At 32.4% G+C, this 19688-nt stretch overlaps 1 protein-coding gene across 1 annotated transcript in view; it reads left to right on the forward strand.

The window, feature by feature from the left end:
* The window catches only part of LOC114337277 (putative inositol monophosphatase 3), a 62156-nt gene extending 49216 nt beyond the window's left edge, over window positions 1-12940 (forward strand). The window contains exons 2-4 of the mRNA XM_028287686.1: window positions 9155-9297; window positions 11575-11698; window positions 12524-12940. Of these exons, the coding sequence (XP_028143487.1) occupies window positions 9155-9297; window positions 11575-11698; window positions 12524-12759 (503 nt within the window). The 3' untranslated portion in view covers window positions 12760-12940. The remainder of the gene's footprint in view (window positions 1-9154; window positions 9298-11574; window positions 11699-12523) is intronic.
* The last annotated feature ends 6748 nt before the right edge of the window (window positions 12941-19688 follow it).

The following is a 19688-nucleotide window of genomic DNA, read 5'->3' on the forward strand; positions in this document are numbered from 1 at the left end:
ACTCCCAAGTACTCGAATGATTGTACCTGTCTAATCTCTGTATCATCTACCTGGACATGCACATCCTCTCTTTCTTTAGCTATTACCATTACCTTCGATTTCTCTTTGTTCATAGTCATACCATACTTTTTTAAAACTGTGTTCCATGTTTTTACGCTTCTTTGTAGCTCGTCTTCAGTCGCTGCTAAAATTACTACATCGTCGGCCAATGTACAATCTGCTATCTCCGTGCTTTTCAGATTTCTATACCCTATGTGTAATGGTCTGACTTTTGTTTTTGTTTCTTTTATTATTTCATCCATAAAAGTAATAAATAGTAACGGGCTCAAGCTTCCCCCTTGTCTTACACCTTCAGTTGTTCTGAACAAAGTATAATATGAATGGTCTATTTCCAACAATTTATTATTAAATATCGACAAATGTCATATTATTAGTTTCTCAAAAACTAACACTACAGATCTGTATGAATATAATATTGGTATAAATGTGTTGTCTAGAGTTGATGAGATGAGAGATCTAGGAGTAATTTTTGATAAACAATTAAATTTTAAATCTCACCTGCGTGTTCTATCATCTAATGCTAACAGATCTCTAGGTTTTGTAAAAAGGAATACAAAAGTTTTTTCTGTATCCGTTCTTCGAGTTTTATATTGTTCAATAGTTCGATCATCCCTAGAGTATGCTTCCATTATTTGGTCTCCTTATTATGAGGTTGACAAAGTCTTAATTGAGAATATTCAAGTACGTTTTGCTAGATATGCTAGATTTAAATTGCAGATTCTCAATAATTGTAACAACAATGATGTTCTTCAGCATTTGAATTTGTCACTTCTTGTAAATAGACGAACAAAACTAGAAATGCTTTTTATCTATAAACTAATTAACGGCTTTGTTAACTATCCTGAATTACTATCTGAAATCCGAATTAATACAACCAGTTACAACTTACGAAATCCTTCTAAATTCTATATTGAGTATCACCGTACTAATTATGGTAGAAATGATCCGATGACTAGACCTCTTAGGCACTTTAACACATATACTGTTGATCCATTTTTTAATTCAATTTATTCTTTTAGGCAATTGTTAAATTGTGTTGATCATGTTTAGTTTGTTTATGGTGTTACATCATATTTTTAATATGTTTTATATTGTATTTTATTGTATATATTAGAATTTAACTATCTCAACTATTTTATAATTTATTGTATTACTTTTTTTGAATAATGGTGAAACCGTTAATAAATAAATGAATAAATAAATGGTCTTTGGAAATCTTCTATTAACACATTTCTTTTCTGAATACTAAATTATTGTACAGCATGAACCTCATTGATGCCATATTTAAAATGTACAACAAATGGGTCTTTTTTTATTATAATACAATGCACTTTTAGCCATTCTACTTTTGAGGAATCTAAACTTATTTTTTTGTTTGCTCGACTCGACTTTTTTTAACTTTAGTTTTTTTAGTTAAATTAGTTATTGGTGTTCAGTTTTCGTAAAATTTCAGTGGGAAGTGCTAATATTGTTCTATATTAAAGTTTATTTTAATTTGTTTGATTTATTTTAAGATATTAATACAAATATTTTAATTTTTAAAAGACGAATATCTCGGATTGAAAATTTTTCATATGAGTGAATGTAAAAATCTGTCTGTTAAGCAAATCTCTTCTGTTACTGCTCTATTAGAAAATACCACATGTATCAAAGATAAATAGCAAAAAATATGTCATATCTTTATCGTCAGTTCGAAGGTTGGGCTGAAAAATTAAAGAGACACATCCTGTTACATTGGTTTGGAGGGGTCGGTATGGCCGAAATATTTCAGTCACCCCCAGAGGGCAACGAATTTTAAAAAATTTGGCTGTAAAACACAGAAGATTTACCCATAGCGATATAACCAATAAATGGGAAGAATCAGAGTCGGAGTCCACTGTACGCCGAAATTTGTACAGTATGGGATTCAAATGTCATAGGCCAGTTAAGAAACCAAAACCATCAATCACAAATTTGTTTCGGTCATTTTGCACAAAAAGTATATGGCAATAGAGTCTTTATGCAAATTGGCCCAAACTAAGCATTTTTTGAGCATTTGTAGTGATAGTTGGTTATTTTTTTTGTTCCTCAACTGGCCTATGAGATTTGAATCCCATACTATACAAATTTCGGCGTACAGTGGACTCCGATACTGAACACTTTGATTCTTCCAATTTATTCCATATATCACAATGGGTGACTCTTCTGTGTTTTAGAGCCAAATTCTTTAAAATTGTTTGCCCTCTGGGGGTGACTGAAATCTTTCTACCGTACCGACCCCTCCAAACCGATGTAACAGGATGTTTCTCTTTAAGTTTTTGACTCAACCTTCGAACTGACGATAAAGATATGCCATATTTTTTTGCTATTTCTCTTTGATACATGTGGTATTTTCTAATAGAGCAGTAACAGAAGATAGCAGAAAAGATTTGTTCAACAAAAAGATCTTTACAATTACCCATATGAAAAAATTCCAAACGAAGACATTCGTCTTATAGAAATTAACATATTTTTATTAATATGTTAAAATAAATTAAACCAATTAAAAACTAACATTAATAAAGACTAATATTAACACTTACTATTGCAAATTTTACGAAAATTTGAATATCAACCACTGATTTAATTAAAAAACTAAAGTTAAAAAAGTCGAGTCATTGCACTTTTTTAGCCCATTATATTGCCATCTGCCAAGTTTTCACAATTCAATCAAAAAGTCTCACCATCTTTAACTTAATTATGTAGCACGATTATCAGGTAATTGTTATTTAACCCATTCAGCAGTACCGTATGACTTTGAACATACTTTTAAGGGGTTTCAAAGAAAAAACTGATTTCTAGGGCGAGTCTAATAAATTGAGCAGGGATTGTAGTTTGTATAGGTGGTTTCTCAAACGGTAATGTCCAGTCACCATTTCATTGACCTTTTTGATCTCTCATTTATTGAGGTTCATTAAACTGTTTGAGAGTTTTTTATCAATATTCTTGAATATTTTTTAAGCTGGATTTGCCCTTGAGTGGGTCTTCATTTCTCTTGATGATTCATTATCAGCCATTTCTGGCCCTCGTTTTTCATAACATCTTTAGTGATGCTACAGAAAGGTTGTGAGCCTTCAAAGAATTCTCTCGAGCCATGTTTTGTCAACATATCTGCTCGGTCATTCCCTTGTATTATATATGTGTAAGCACCCTGTCACTAGTGACCGTGAAAGGAACTAGAGACAGGGCCAAGTTTTGACAGTTGTCATTCAGTAATTCTTAGTTTAGTCGTAATGGGAAAAATGTCCATGTTTCGTTTAATCGTTGTAGAATAAATGTTAAGTTGTAATCAGAGTATTATTAATATGTAACACCATGCACCCTTTCACGACCCAGCACCCATATTAAAGACACTTTATTGTCTGTTACCAGGTTGTTGAGATCTTTGCAGTTCCTCACCAGTTTTGTTTGTGTGAGTGTGTTCTTTACTGCCAGAATAGCCGCTTGGCTATCTGTGTAAATGTTGATTCTCTTAGCTTTAGGGTCTTTATCTATGATTTCATCAAAGCAGGCCACCAAAACAAAAACTTCACCCTGGAACACAGTTGTATGAGACACAGGATGTAAGATTTATTATAGTTGCATGTTTGCCTAAAACTCCTGATCCATACAATAAGCAGTTTTAGATCCATCAGTGAGCCATATTAAGTCCCCTTAATATGTGGGACTTTTTGTTCTCTGAGTTCTCTGGATGGTATAATTATGTTAATCTTCTCAGTGAAGAGTAATTCTGGTGTCATCATAAGGGTCGTTTAAACACAGCGATAAATCAAACAACTTATCAAGGTCAATCGAGTTGTTGCAACTTATCATTGTGTGTAAACGGTGCATCGCACAACTTATCAAAGTTGGAGTTGGGTTGAAGGTGGTATCGCATTGAATCGCAGAGTCTAAACAGCGTTTCAACTTGTCATCACAACTAGTTGCTGTGACTTATCGTTGTGTTTATACGACGCTTGAGTTCATCATAAAGATGGATTCCTCAACTATAGTGCCAGTAGTGTTTGTATGTGGCTATTCAATACACAAGACATAATTAGGCTTCCAAGTATTGTTTCATTGTTTGCTTTGAGTCTTGGGATGGTCATAACAGCTACTGCCGAAATATTTAATTCTAGTGGAGGGAGACCTGTAATAGCCTCTAGTGAAGCTGTTCCTGTACTATGTAAGGCTCCTGTTATATTTAGAAGTGCTTGTCTTTATAGGGTAGTGAGAGAGGTCGCACGAGATTGCAAAGCAGTCTTTCTCCACCAAAGTATTGAACCATAAGTAAGTGTAGGTTGTATCACTGATGTGTATAACCATAGCCACCTTTACTTAACAAGCCATGAAGTTGAAATTTGGCAACATCTATTGGTAGACCGATTAATTCTGACAGTTCTCATTTGTTTTTAAATAATTTTCACTGTATTTACAGAGAAACTGAAATATTTTACAATATTTCGTGCTCCAAATTATAATATATTTTTATATAAACTTGCGTGCATATAGAAATCCGTCCACTTAAAAATTTTGTCATTTTCAATGGTTTATATTTCCTAAACCTGTTGGCAGATTTAAGTGATTTTTTTAATATGTGGTAGCCTAATTCTTTTACAATACCGCGGTAATAATATTGTTGCTTACCAGTTAAATTTTTATAGTGTACCGGTTATTTATAAAATACTGAAATTAAAACCCAACTATAGACTCCCGTTTTCTTAACATTCTGTTTTTTGATTATATTGCTTATGTTTAACAACTAGATTTGTTCTTTATCAATTCAGGGTGTTTCTAAATAAGTGCGACAAACTTTAAGTGGAAAGGAACAAAATGCAAAATTTTGACGCCTGTATTTTAAATGTAATCATTTTTTTCGAATCCTGAGAAAACTAATAAGTATTTTTGAAAAATTTAAACGCAGAATGAAAGATTACTTTATTACCGAGGGCCGAAAGTCCCTTAGAATAAATAAAAAGTATTTTTAACGACATATTCGAAACTAAAAATCACACTAAATTTTCTTAGTTTTTCACCCCTGTAACTTATTAAAATAAACATAGAAGTTTTCAGGGACTTTCAGCCTTCGGTTCTAACGTAATCTTTCATTCTACGTTTAAATTTTTGAAAAATACTTATTAGTTTTTTTAGGATTTGAAAAAAATGAATCCCGTTTATATTCTTGTTATTGGTTATTTTTTGTATAATAAACGTTACTTACAAGGAATTACTTTTAATGTTATTTTGTACAAACTTCTAATTAATAATATTTTCTTGATCGACTCAAAAAATACTATAAATTTTACCAGAATTTGTACTTTAAAATCGTAGTTTCGAAAAAAGTCAGACTACCGACGTCATCAATTGCGACGTTGCCTTTTTCTGTTCATGGCTTGTAAAGTAAAGGTGGCTATGGTATAACCAACAGATTGTAGTATGTTTCAAAATATTTTAGAAAACGGTATCTTAATACTATTACAAAGTCATTTGTATTCGAGTAGTATGGTTAAACTGTCAGAGATGAACATACTGAACAGCAGGTATAATAATTAAAAGTACAATAGATAAAAATTTATTGATTTCTACATGGGCCTAAAACGTAACCACATCATTCAAATACAAATGACTTTGTAATAAGCTTAAGATTAAGGTTTTCTAAAATTATTTGTTACATACTATACCTTTGATTTCAACCCCCATTTGAATGTGATATCATAGTGTAGGAAACAAAGGTTGAACCTTGCAAAATGGACACAAGTCCGGTTTTATTTTTTTTTCTGGTATATCAAGGGGTGCTTATTATAAGACTAACTTTTTCTGAACAAATTTCGCCCCGGAACCCCCCTTTTCACCCCTTTAAAGGGGGCAATTTGTGGTTTTTGCGGAACGTAGTCCTTCCTGTACATTTTATAAAAAAATTCTTTTATAGAAATATGAAAAGAACTATATTTTCTACGATTTACTTCCGACAGCATCTGTCTATCATCCACCGTTTAGCGGGGGTGGCGCCCCAAAGTTGACAAGTTTTTAAAAAAGATGTTTTAAAAAAACATATATTTTCCCTAACTGTAACGGAAATTAAGAAGAAATCCTGCGGCAATTATTCACAAATAATTGATTGATTTTTTGGTATAGGGTTCATTTAAGGGTAATTGCCCTTTTTTTGATTACAGGGTGTTACATTTTAAAAAAACCCTTTTTATACCATCTGAACCGTTTATGCTAGAGTAAAAAGACTTTTAACGATTACCCATGTACTGGTGCTATTTACAAATTTGTATAATGCACCCCCATTTTTTTCCCGGAACCACCCCAAAAAAAAGAAGAATTAATATGCTTCAAATATAATTTTGTGCACGTTATTATTACCCATGCACGGACATCAAAAGCGATTTGATAGTCTCTGTAGCCAAAAAAAAAGTAAATAAAATGGGGGGTTGAAAATTTTTTTTTGTTTTTTGCTTGTTGATCCATATAGGCATATGCTTCATTAATAGTCCTTTTTAAAAATATATATGGTTATTGCAACATCCCTGCGGAAACCACCCCTATCCTTGAAAATATACTGCAGAAACTACCCCTATCCCCTTGGCGAGCATGTTTTTACGATTTTATCATTATCTATGCATTTTTTTTAAACAAAACTTATACAAGGTTAAAGACCACTATTTACTCTAAAAATTAGGTCCTATTCATTTTTTTCTTATAAGCAACCGTTGCGGAACAATGGCGCCGTAAACCTCATATATGCTTTGGCGGGCTCCAGTTTTTGTTTTTTTTTTTTCATCTGTTCGTTTTATTGATAAAGTACTTATGTAAAATAAAACAACACAGTGTATCCTACAAATAATGACTTATGCACATTTTACAATCTTTGCGCCCCAAAGCAACAGTGGTGGCCCAAAATCAATTTTTGCATATTTTCGCCACCTACACGCATTTTATTGCATTAATGCTAACTTAATAGCACAATATCTACTCTTAGGTGGTCGCTAAGCAGTGGCGGGTCCAGGGAAGGGTGATGGGGGTGATCACCTCCCCCCCTCTCAAACCAGGTGATATTATATTCAAAGATTATAAAAATATTCTTTTATTTTTATAGAAATACTTATATTATATTAATATTTTTATAAGAATGGCGTACTTTTTATGCTTTACCGACAGTGGAGGATCCAGCATCGTTAAGAGGGGGTGCCAATTGGCTAAATTTCTACAAAAATAAAAGAATATTTTTATAATATTTGAATATAATATCACTTGGTTTGAAAGGGGGGGTGACCACCCCCATCACCCCTCCCTGGATCCGCCATTTCTTAGCTACCACCTAAGGGTAAATATTGTGCTATTATTGCAATAAAATGCGTGTAGGTGGCGAAAATATGCAAAAATTGATTTTGGGCCACCACTGTGGCTTTGGGCCGCAAAGATTGTAAAATGTGCATAAGTCATAATTTGTAGGTTACACTGTGTTGTTTTATTTTACATAAGTACTTTATCAATAAAACGAACAGATGACGAAAAAAAAAACAAAAACTGGAGCCCGCCAAAGCATATATGAAGTTTACGGCGCCACTGTGCCGTAGCGGTTGCTTATACGAAAAAAATGAAAAAGACCTATCTTTTAGAGTAAATAGTGGTATTTAACCTTGTATAAGTTTTGTTTAAAAAGAATGCATAGGTAATGAGAAAATCGAAAAAACATGCTCGCCAAGGGATAGGGGTAGTTTCTGCAATATATTTTCAAGGATAGGGGTAGTTTCCGCAGGGATGTTGCAATAACCATATATATTTTTGAAAAGCACTGTTCATGAAGCATATGCCCATATGGATCAAAAAGCAAAAAACAAAAAAAAATTTCAACCCCCCATTTTATTTATTTTTTTTTTGGCTACAAGGGTTGCACTAGGAAATCGCTTTTGGTGTCCATGCATGGGTAACAATAACGTGCACAAAATGATATATGAAGCATATTAATAAAGGGCATTGTGTGTGAATGATTCCAAGAAAATCACTTTATTTATTAATTCTTCTTTTTTTGGGGTGGTTCCGGGAAAAAATGGGGGTGCATTATACAAATTTGTAAATAGCACCAGTACATGGGTAATCGATGAAAGTCTTTTTACTCTAGCATAAACGGTTCAGATGGTATAAAAAGGGGTTTTTTAAAATGTAACACCCTGCAATTAAAAAAAGGGTAATTATCCTTAAGTGAAACCTATACCAAAAAATCAATCAATTATTTGTAAATAATTGCCGCAGGATTTCTTCTTAATTTCCGTTGCAGTTAGGGAAAAATATATATTTTTTTAAAACATCTTTTTTAAAAACTTGTCAACTTTGGGTGGCCACCCCCGCTAAACGGTGGATGATAGAGAGATGCTGTCGGGAAATAAATCGTAGAAAATATAGTCCTATTCATATTTCTATTAAAGAAATTTTTTGTAAAAGGTACAGGAAAGGCTAAGTTCCGCAAAAACCACAAATTACCCCATTTAAAGGGGTGAAAAGAGGGGTTCCGGGGCGAAATTTTTTCAGAAAAAGTTAGTCTTATAATAAGCACCCCTTGATATACCAGAAAAAAAATAAAACCGGACTTGTGTCCATTTTGCAAGGTTCAACCTTTGTTTCCTACACTATCAGTATTTCTAGTATTCCCCAAATGGCCAAAGTTTCTTTGGCCATCTCTATGATTGAACTTGTTTGTTGACTGGATTTCAAAAGGTTCTGGGTTATTTTCATCAATGAAACCATTATTATTTAATCAATTTTTAGAAACAGTTTTTTCAAAGCCTTTACCAAATCAAAAACAACATAACAGACTATGATTTTTACAATAATAACAACAAATGTCTTTATAGTGTCTTACTAACTTTAAAAGTCCAATTCGCTTCTTCATCATAAAGCTTATGTTACAGTTATTTTTAGTTTAAATTTAAACAATAAATCCTGCTGTTCCTGGCGCTAAATGTTACAGATTTAGAAATTAAAAGTAGTTTTATTGTACCCTTTTTTTAATGCATTTTATACTGGATGTTGATCGTGGTGATCATACCACCTTATTGTAGAGCCGCCCTTTATGACCATTAATTTGTTTTAGAGAAATTATACATGTATGTTACTACTATGGTATGTGTAGCTGTTAAAGGAAAACCTGTGATGGGTGTTATACATAAGCCATTTGAAAAAACTACCTCGTGGGTTTGGGTAGATAAGGCCAAATCAAAAGATTTAAGCAATCAGGTAAATGAAAAATAAGCTTTTTTAGCTATGTTTAACTCTGTTTCTAATTTTTTTGAAGTTATACTTCTTTAGGCGCGATTGAGAGTAAAGTTTCCTAATTCTGCGCGCATGCGTACACAGACAGTATGGCGTTTAGTTGCTGAATATATTAGTGTTTTAAGTAAATGTATTATTTATTATAATTTTTGTGTCTTTGGATTTGTCTTCCCCGGGAATAAGATAGTTTATAATAATAGTACGTATATTATTTAAAGTATTTTTGTATTAAATTTGGGTAGGGCGTGTGACCGGAGATCAAGAGGTCCCGGGTTCAAATCCCGGACGATTCATAATTTTTTTTATTTTTTTGGTATCGTTTTAATAAAAATTTTTTAAAAGTGGTAGGTAAAGAAAGTTAGTTTAATATTTAAAAAAAATACAAATAACATAATAACTGTTAAGTATATTAATTTCGTTGAAATCATAATAATAGAAGTATAACTTCTTACGTGCGTACAAAGTACACACACATTCTTTTTTTGTTACATCCTCTGGAGTGAATTTCTGTTTATAATAATTATATCCATTTTCTGTTATATTTAAAAATTGACTAGACAATTGCTGTTTATTTTAAGGCACTATTTTTATTTGTATCAGTAATTTTATTTTTATCAGTAGGTACTTAATAATTTTTTATTATATAATTTTTCCTCTTATTCCTTTGTATTTTAACTCAGAAGAGTATAATATTTCGTATATCAGTTGTCTTTATTGTGATTCCCCATCTTGCTTTGTCTTTGAGGCTGAACAAGCTTGTTGAAAAGAGACGTTCCATGTCCCTGTATTCATTGATTTCTGCTTTGGAGCTTCGGTGTTTTGCTTTCTTTTTAAGTCGCCCATTTACCACAAGTACTCTGGTTACATTCTCATGCCCGGTAACCCATTTCACACTGTCTGACCCGGAATCAGATGGCATATCTACTTTTTGTGTTACGCTATTCATTTAGAGTACTATCTAATCGGTAAGATCATCAACTGGTCTCTCCTTGACTAATATCTGCCTGTGAGTGTCTGCTATCAAGCTAACAGCAGAAATCATTCCATTGTAGCCTTGATTCAGTGATGATATAGCTGATGTCTTATACTTACCATGTTCCGAGGTGCTTATTTGATAAAACCTTATTCAGACCTACATATCTGTAGGACATTTCCCTATCAGCCAGTGGGACGCGCCATGTCAGGGTTGAGGACTAAGCCCTTGCTTGGTTAAAGCAAGTTAAAGGCTTGCATATCAATCATATACAAAACTGAGACAAGAAGGTATCGATATTCATGTTTTTCTGCCTTGAACTCCCTGTATAAAGACTGGTATAATCTTGTGCTATAAAGCTACAGAGTGGGCCAAATAAAAGTGTTCACCTCGATATTTGGCAGTATTTATTAGATCTTAAGAAAATGACGAAACAGGTCGATTTTTGATCTAAGGGGGACACATTTTTACGCTGCATACATCTGCCATTTGTCAACCCCCTCCCTTGCAATCCCCCACCCCTTATTTTTAAATAGGGAATATGGGTCGTGTGCTAGCTCATTTGAAAGGTTATTCAATTATCTATTCAGTAATATTAACATTGGCACAATTATTTGTACAGGGTGTCAAAGAAAAATAATTTTAAATTAAATTAATTGACACAAACAGAAGAATGTATGTAATTTATTTAACTCATAATGCATTCTAATGCTGACAGAAAACAGAAAAAAATGTTTATTTGATAAATAAATATTGTTTGTTGCTTAAATTCAATATTCAACCTACCAAGAGGCAGATGGGTGGCAGCTTGAACATTAAAATTAAGCAAAAAGCAATGTTTATTTATCAAAAAACATTTTTTTCTGTTTTGTGATAACAGTAGAATGTATTTTGAATTAAATAAATTACATACATTCTTCCTTTTGTGTTAGGTAATTAATTTAATTTAAAAAAAATTCTTGGACACCCTGTATAAAAAATTATGTTAATGTTTATATTACTGAATAGAGAATTGAATAACCTTTCAAAAGAGCTAGCACACAACCCCTATTCCCTATTTAAAAATAAGGGGTGGGGGATGTGGAAGGGAGGGGGTTGACAAATGACAGATGTATGTACCGTAAAAATGTGTCCCCCTTAGATCAAAAATCGACCTGTTTCGTCATTTTCTTAAAATCTAATAAATACTGCTAAATATCGAGGTGGACACTTTTATTTGGCCCACTCTGTATATTTCTAAATAGAATATAACACTATTTTCTTTCCAGGAACCTGAAAATAAAAGTCCTAATATAAAAGTAATAGTGTCTCGTTCACATAAAGGTGATGTGGAAAAAATTCTTCAAAATAATTTTAAACAAAAAGTAGACATTATAACTGCAGCTGGTGCTGGTAAGCATCTACTATTTTAAATATTGTACAGTATCCTCTCTCTATAACAAACACGGGTATTACGAGGTTTCGCTTATAACGAGCTACATTAGCTGTCTCATTAAATTCCTATTGACCTATAACACCTCTACAACGAGGCATATTTGGTTATAACGAGGGAAAATGAGATCGAAGAACATTTTTCTTTACCTGGTTTTGGCGCGGTGATGGCTTTAAATAAGTACCCCAGCTGCCTTTATACAGAAAGGCCTAAAAGCTGTGTGCTTATCTTTATCGAGGCCAGTGATGTAATAAACCCCACCGCCTGTCAACTTCTTCTAGTTTATCCACCGACTCTTTTTGAAAAGCGCCATTAAAACAATATTAAGCATCTTGTATTGCTCGGAATGGCTTCACTATAGGAAGTTAATGTTTTAGAAAACTACATATTCATATGTATGCACAGTATTATCAACGAATATACATCTCATAGAAGGGTACGTCCCTATAACGTTTTAACATAGGAATTTGCGTCCCAACTGAGTAGGTGCTATGGCGGTACATACGTGACAGCGACTACGGACTACCACCGCCCGCACTCCGGCCGCATCATCCCTCGTCAACAAGCCTGCTTATAAATGTAACCATCTGTTTCATATAAAAGCTTCTTCTACGAGATGTGCATATATTCGTTGGTATTATTGTTGTCTGATATAACGATATCGGCTTATAACAAGGTAATTAGTCTGCCATTTCATTTCTCGTTATAGAGTCTACTGTGTTACATACTTATGATTTAACATTTTATTGTGGAGTAATAACTTACAATAATTATTCTTGCTTTAGGTTATAAAGCTTTAGAAGTAGCAAAGAAGAAGGTAGATGCGTATATACATACAACAGCTATCAAAAAGTGGGACCTATGTGCAGGAAATGCTGTTATTAATGCATTGGGTGGAAAGATGGTCAACAAGGATGGTGCTGAGTTGGATTACAGCAATGACATCGACGTGACAAACAAAGATGGATTAATAGCTTCTCTAGACAAATATGATACATTTATAGGAAAGCTTGATATTTAGTTCTAAAAGATGTTTACTTGGCAACTTTTTTTATAATATACTATAGTAGACGGTTGTATCAATATATCACCAGGAACTGAATATTAATGCTTTTACTTTCAAATATCTTTAATCTAGTTTGACTAGAATGTTTGATTATAACATTATCAGATACAATCAAAATAAAATACATATTGTTGCACGTCATGTTTTTTCATTTTGCGATATTTGAAATCGGCCAGCATATGCCAGATTATTTAACCCGGCACCTGCCAAGTAGGGTGCTACCAGCACCCCATTGGTGCTACCAGCACCCCATAACACATTTTTATCAAATATTTGTATTTCAAGTTTGGTAACCGAGCTGTGCGTCATAGTAGCTTTCTATAATATTATATAACATAGATGTGTTAGTGTTTGAAGTGGTTATTTAGTGTCATTCTGAACTTATAGCTCTAAAGTCGAATTGGAGTGTCATCATCTGGCACTTTAAATTTTAAATATTTTTTGTATTTTTGATAAACAGGTCAAATTTATATTTTTTATTGAAATAACCGATTTAAATTATTAATATAGACTCTATACTCACTAAATCTTTTTTTTAGATATTTTACTTAACTTCATTTATTATGGCTTGGTATTTGCTAATTTGCTTATAACACCTTTTTCATTTTATTTTTTTAACTTTTATAACATATTAGTGGCTAATAAGTTAATAAAACATGTTTTTTTATATTATTGTGTTACTCAACACATTATTTTGTTTTTTAAACAAGTAGATCACAGAAAATTTTTAAGGGGTGCTGTGAGCACCCCACGTGGCAGTTGGCGCCTTGCAAAGCCACGTGGCAGGTGCCGGGTTAAGGAGAAGCTCAGACGTTTAGTTCCAGAGTTGTAACCGAAAGTACTGTTTTATAGTAGAAGCGATATATTATTCGATGCGCATTGTTAAGACGCGAGCAAATATACAGTGCTAGTCAAAAGTCCGTACCCCCTCTAGTATCTTTTGAACGGTTATAGCTATAATAGTGAAATTTGGAAGGAGGAAATACACGGACGTAAGCTTCTTAACTAGTCATGACAGGTGACGTAACAGTGACAGATGACTTTACAGCGCCACTGTGACACATAATTTTAAATGGGACCTTATGGCAAGTGATACCTCGTTTGAAAGGTAATGAAAATACCTATTCAGTCATACTAATTTTGTTTGAGTTTAAGCTAATTTTGATAAATAAATGAAATAAATAAAAAATTGTAGTTTCGCATTTAATTAAAAAAATTCAAAATTCCGCCTATGATTACTTGTCAAAAAGGTTGACGTTGACGTAAAAACTACTAGAGAATTGAAAAACGTCATCTTTTTGACAAAAAAACTCATAGGCGGACATTTGAATTTTTATTAATTAAATGCGAAAGTACAATATTATATTTATTTAATTTTTTCACCAAAATCAAAATCAACTTAAACCCAAAAAAATAGTATAACTGAATAGGTATTTTGAATACCTTTCAAATGAGGTATCGCTTGCCATAAAGTCCCATTTAAAATTATCGGTCACAGTGGCTCTGTAACGTCATTTGTCACTATTACGCCACCTGTCATGACTAGTTAAGAAGCTTACCTCCGTTTATTTCCTCCCTCCAAATTTCACTATTATAGGTATAACCGATCAAAAGATACGATGGGGGGTACGGACTTTTGACTAGCACTGTATATCTACTTCTGGTTAAAATGTAACTGGAAGTGTCCTATTATAGCCGCAGAAATAGTACATGCGAAATTGTATAACAATCGTCGCAAAAGTACATAAAGTACTATCACGTTGGGTGAAAACCTAGGAGTTTGGAAGTTCAATTGCTTGTTTGTATGAGAAGTTGAAGTTTTTTGTATGGTTTAAGTGGAAATCGGTGGGACTGCGCATTTTATCAATGAAATTAGATATGTCTCAGACACCCCAGAAGCCGCTAACGATAAAATGTTTTAACATCGCATTAATCATTGTAAATTAGTCGACGGATATTAGTACAGTGAAAATAGTAAGACGGGAACTTGACGATAATGATTATAAAGAATAAATTTAAAGTTTTTTCTACTTTAATGACAAAAAAGCAAGCTCATTAGCAGAAACCAATTCAAAATTATTTTGCACACATCGTATTTGAAATATTATTTGGTTGAAAAATGTAATTTTTGTTGGCAAAAAATATATTAATTTGGACTAAATTACAGTTCTGTAATATATTAATTTGGACTAAATTACAGTTCTGTTTATCTTAAAAGGTATATGTTACTATTAACATTCACACAGTGTTGCCAAACTGAATTTTGTTATTTTGGATGTAAATTTTTTCCACCGATCTCCGAGGGTACAATACAAAATATCAGCTCCGTACTTTAAGAGCTCGTTTGTTATTGGGTCATCTTCAGAAAGAATTCCCATTTTTAAGATATCGATTCCTTGTTTAACATTTCGTTGCGTTCTTTGTCTTTTTGTCAGTTGTTTTATTGGACATTTCTTAAGGATTCTTCATTTTCTTCTTTAAACTCTAAAACTAAAGGTCACTCATCTATCTTCTTTTATGTACCTATATTATTTCCACCAATCTTTCATTTCGTTTCTTTGTTGTTCATAGAAATCCATCCCTAGTCCTTTTGTAAAAGTTGTTTGCCCTATTACTTCTCTTTTTGGGTTAGTTACCATGAATTTCAGTTTTTATTATCGGTATGACGAGAAGCATAGAGAGTATTTGGTTCCAAGGGCGCCCATATAAAAAATTTTTAGGGAGGGGGCCAAACGTGAAGATGTTGCACATTACATTTTGTATATTTAGGATGGCAATATATATATATATATATATATATATATATATATATATATATATATATATATATATATAGTAGACTCTCTCTATAACGAACACAGGTATAACGAGGTTTCACTTATAACGAGGTACATTAGGTGTCCCATGAAATTCCTATTGAACTATAACGCTCTATAACGAGGCATATTTGGTTACAACGAGGAAAATTAAAATCGAAGAATACGTGTCTTTACCTGTTTTTAGCGTTGTAATGGTCATAAATAAATAAATGCCCCAACTGCCTGTACATAGAAATGCCTAACATCTGTCTTATTATCGAGGCCAGTGCTGTAATAAACTCGGCCACCTGTAATAAACTTCTGTCTGTTTATCGACCGATATTGTAGGATATTATAGGAAATTACCGTTATTATAGGAAATTTGCAATTTATGACGGCGAAGTCTCATTGTTCACTGTTCAGGTTGACCATCGACATCTAATAAACTACGTAAGAGGCATCAAAACATTTCATTATTATTGTTGTTTGATATAACGAAATCCGCTTAATCCGATATAACGAGATAATTAGTCCACCATTTCAGTTCTCGTTATAGAGGGAGTCTACTGTAGTTTAAACCACCTAAAAAACCTAGTTTGAACCCTGTTGTGAGAAATTATTCATACATTTAAATACTAGACAAAGTTTTTAAATGGAAATGTTATGGGTACCACAAAAGTTGCGCCTCTCTTTAAAACCCGTTTGAAAAGAATACAATGCTTGCAACGCCCTGCCTTGAACTTTGGCGAGTAGACTAACCACGAGTATGTGTCGAACCAAGTTTTTACTTTAAAATCTTAAAAAGGAGCCCCCTTTATTTTTGCAGATTTAGAATCCTTATGAAAAATAAGTCACATATATTCCAAACATTTTTAGAAACGTTGATAGATGGCGCAAATAAATCGCATTTTTCGATTATAGCGCCATCCGTCAAAAATTCTAAAAAAAAAGTTTCGAATAAATGTTACTTATTTTTTGAGGAGGAAACTCAATCTGCAATAAAAAACGGGGGTTCCTATTTAAGATTTTAAAGTTAACTCTCACCACACCTCCAGAGTGTGGAATGAAAAATCCTGTTTGGTGTCATTCTATAGATTTTTGAAAAATATTAAACACATGTTTTTTAGTTTTTCATTTGGAAGTATATTTCTCGAGATATTAGACCGTTTCTATAATTTTGCTATGGTATCACGATATATCGTTTTTTCCGATTATAGCGCTATCTATCCACAATTCGCAAAATGGCTCGAATAAAATTTGCTTATTTTTACAAGGAAAATCCAAATCTGCAACAAAAATTAGGGGTTCCACTTAAGATTTTAAAGTTACCCCCCGCTCCACACCCAGGGGTTGAAGTGGTGGACTTGTTTAGTGTCATCGCATAGATTTTTGAGAAATATTTAACACATATTTTTCAGTTTTTCGATCCGATGTTCATTTCGCGAATTATTCGACCTTTCCGCTACTTTTGGGACACCCTGTATATAACACTCATTCATCATGAAAGATCACCTGTTTTTCATTTAAATAAAATTGTTGTGTTCATCATAATGTACACTTTAAAAATAATCTACTTACTAAAAAATACTTTTGCAAACTAAAATTTGACTATGTTCAATAAATTAAAAAAATTATTTTTCAATATGAATTTATTTCTGCTTATGAAGATGGTTCTATTCGGTGTACACAAAACTTAATATTATAGAAAACAAATATAATCACAGATTTTACACTTTATCTTTATAGTGCCAGTTCTCAAAGACGAATGGCTCATTAGTGATTATCGGTCAGAGATCGGATTTCTTGCTGATATGATTTTCTTTGCAGTATTATAAATGATTCATTTAATTTGTAATTTTGGGTGTCGGTTACAGTATATATTATGTTCCCACGTTTCTAATCTCTTTCAATGTTTTCGTTAATAGCATACCCTGACTGTGCGAAATGTGTATTATGCACATTCCATATAGACCGCTGTCGCAGACACACAGATTTTCTGGTAAACTATTAATTACCCAATATGTGAATTATTTTATTAATAAATACATTTATTATGTATGTTGTTTCCAATTTATCTCTCAAAATTAGCCAATAATTTTTTGACAAAAATACATTTATGTAATATAAATTTAAATAACCCATGGAACGCATTATTTTGTAGTAACGTGATCGTTACATGACGGTTTTTCGTTGTGTTGGAACAAATCTTTAATTTTTGTGTATTCCTACATTGGCTGAACAAGTCATACTTCTCACCCCCACTATCTGTTTATGATGTATTTTTCTGTTTGTGATCACATAATAAATCATTGATATTATTTCTCTTGATAATATATTGTCGGTATACTGCGAAAACCAGATAAATGACAAATTTTAAAATATTGAGTTAAGTATACCAAAATTATCAGCTTTTTACGCTCTACATACAGGTAAAACTCAATAAATGATACGACTTACCATTCAGCAGATAATTTGTGTAATAAACAAATAAGTTACACCTAACCAACTTTTCATTTTCAAATAAAACAATATATCGCTACTTACTTCCATAAATCAAAGTTCTGTTGCATGTAAAACCAACTAAGCGCACATTTATATTTGCCGGACAATAATATATTTCTACTGCTGTATATCTACCATATTCAGTAAAAAGATGATAAGTGTCTTTAATACAGTGTGATTTATTTTGATTTACAGGTAAAACCAGGTAAGTGATTGCACCTGGATCTTAAATTTAGGTTTAATCAGCTAGGTCTCTTAACTTTTTCAAACTAATGACAGAATATTATTTCTGATATAGGTATGCATCTTTCACTAGCATATCGAATATCAAACACAACTGGTCCGCTTTATTCAAAATAAGGCACTATAAACTTTAAAAACGTTTTTTCTCGATTTAGGTATTTCGACATTTACCTGGTTTTTGTAGTATACCGACGATATATGTTGATTTTTAAAATAACAGAATATGTTGGTTATTCTTAGTTCGTTTGTTATGCAGGGGCATTGATTAATAACTACATAGATACCTCACCTTTAGGTAAAACCGAATTCAGTGTTAAACTCCGCCCACTTTCACCTCTTTGCCCCTCAAGTCTAAGTACTAACTGGCTGGACGGTGGCGACATTTATTGAAATTTTTGCCAAGATTGAAAAATAAATTTGAGTTGCTTGGCTGGCGTAATAGACAACGATATAAGGGTAGTATTCAGCATTTTAACAAATAATTTTAACGCGATTGTAATCTCTATTTTGGAATTCCGATTTTACTTCAGATAAAACGCTAAAAATTTATTAATAAAAATAGTGAAGAGGTTTCTTAAAAATTATTTAATTATTAATACACTACATAAAACAACAAAATAGAAAATACATAATAAAATTAGCAGTGATAATTCACATGTAAATTATTTTTTGCAATTTGTAAAAGAATGATATTTTCTAGTGTAAAAGAACTAATGCGAAATAAACTATTTGAAGTTGATATACATAATTTCTTTCCAGATCTAACCCATTCACCCCAGGTAAAATATTGCAAAACCTCCGAATTTTAAAGAATCCATTGGATTGGCATGAAATTTGGTATACATATATCTTGATAAAATGACAGGGAATTTCCAACATATAAATAGTTGAGAGCCATCTGCCTAGGAACAATAGGTAAAAGCTGATAAACGGACAGGATTAGAAAGTTTAAAACATCACTAATTAGGTCATACTTCAAAACAAAGTAAATAAGTATATTTGAATGTTAATTCTTTTCAAACTAAGATAGTAAAATTAAAATTTTAGGAAAAAAAGATATTTATTATTAATAATTGATGGATTCGACCGTTACTTGATGGAAGTTCATTTTATCTCACAATAAAACACTGAAAAACGTTTGTTTTCTATACTTCCACAAAATTTATTACAACTATGTTATTACTACAGCTGTTTCGGCAAAGTGCCTTTCTCAAAGTAAAATATATCACCTGAGCCTTTGCCTATCGGCAAAGTAAAATATATCACTTGAGAAAGGCACTTTGCCGAAACAGCTGTAGTAATAACATAGTTGTAATAAATTTTGTGGAAGTATAGAAAACA

Source organism: Diabrotica virgifera, chromosome 4, assembly GCF_917563875.1.
Source record: "Diabrotica virgifera virgifera chromosome 4, PGI_DIABVI_V3a".
NCBI lineage: Eukaryota > Metazoa > Arthropoda > Insecta > Coleoptera > Chrysomelidae > Diabrotica > Diabrotica virgifera.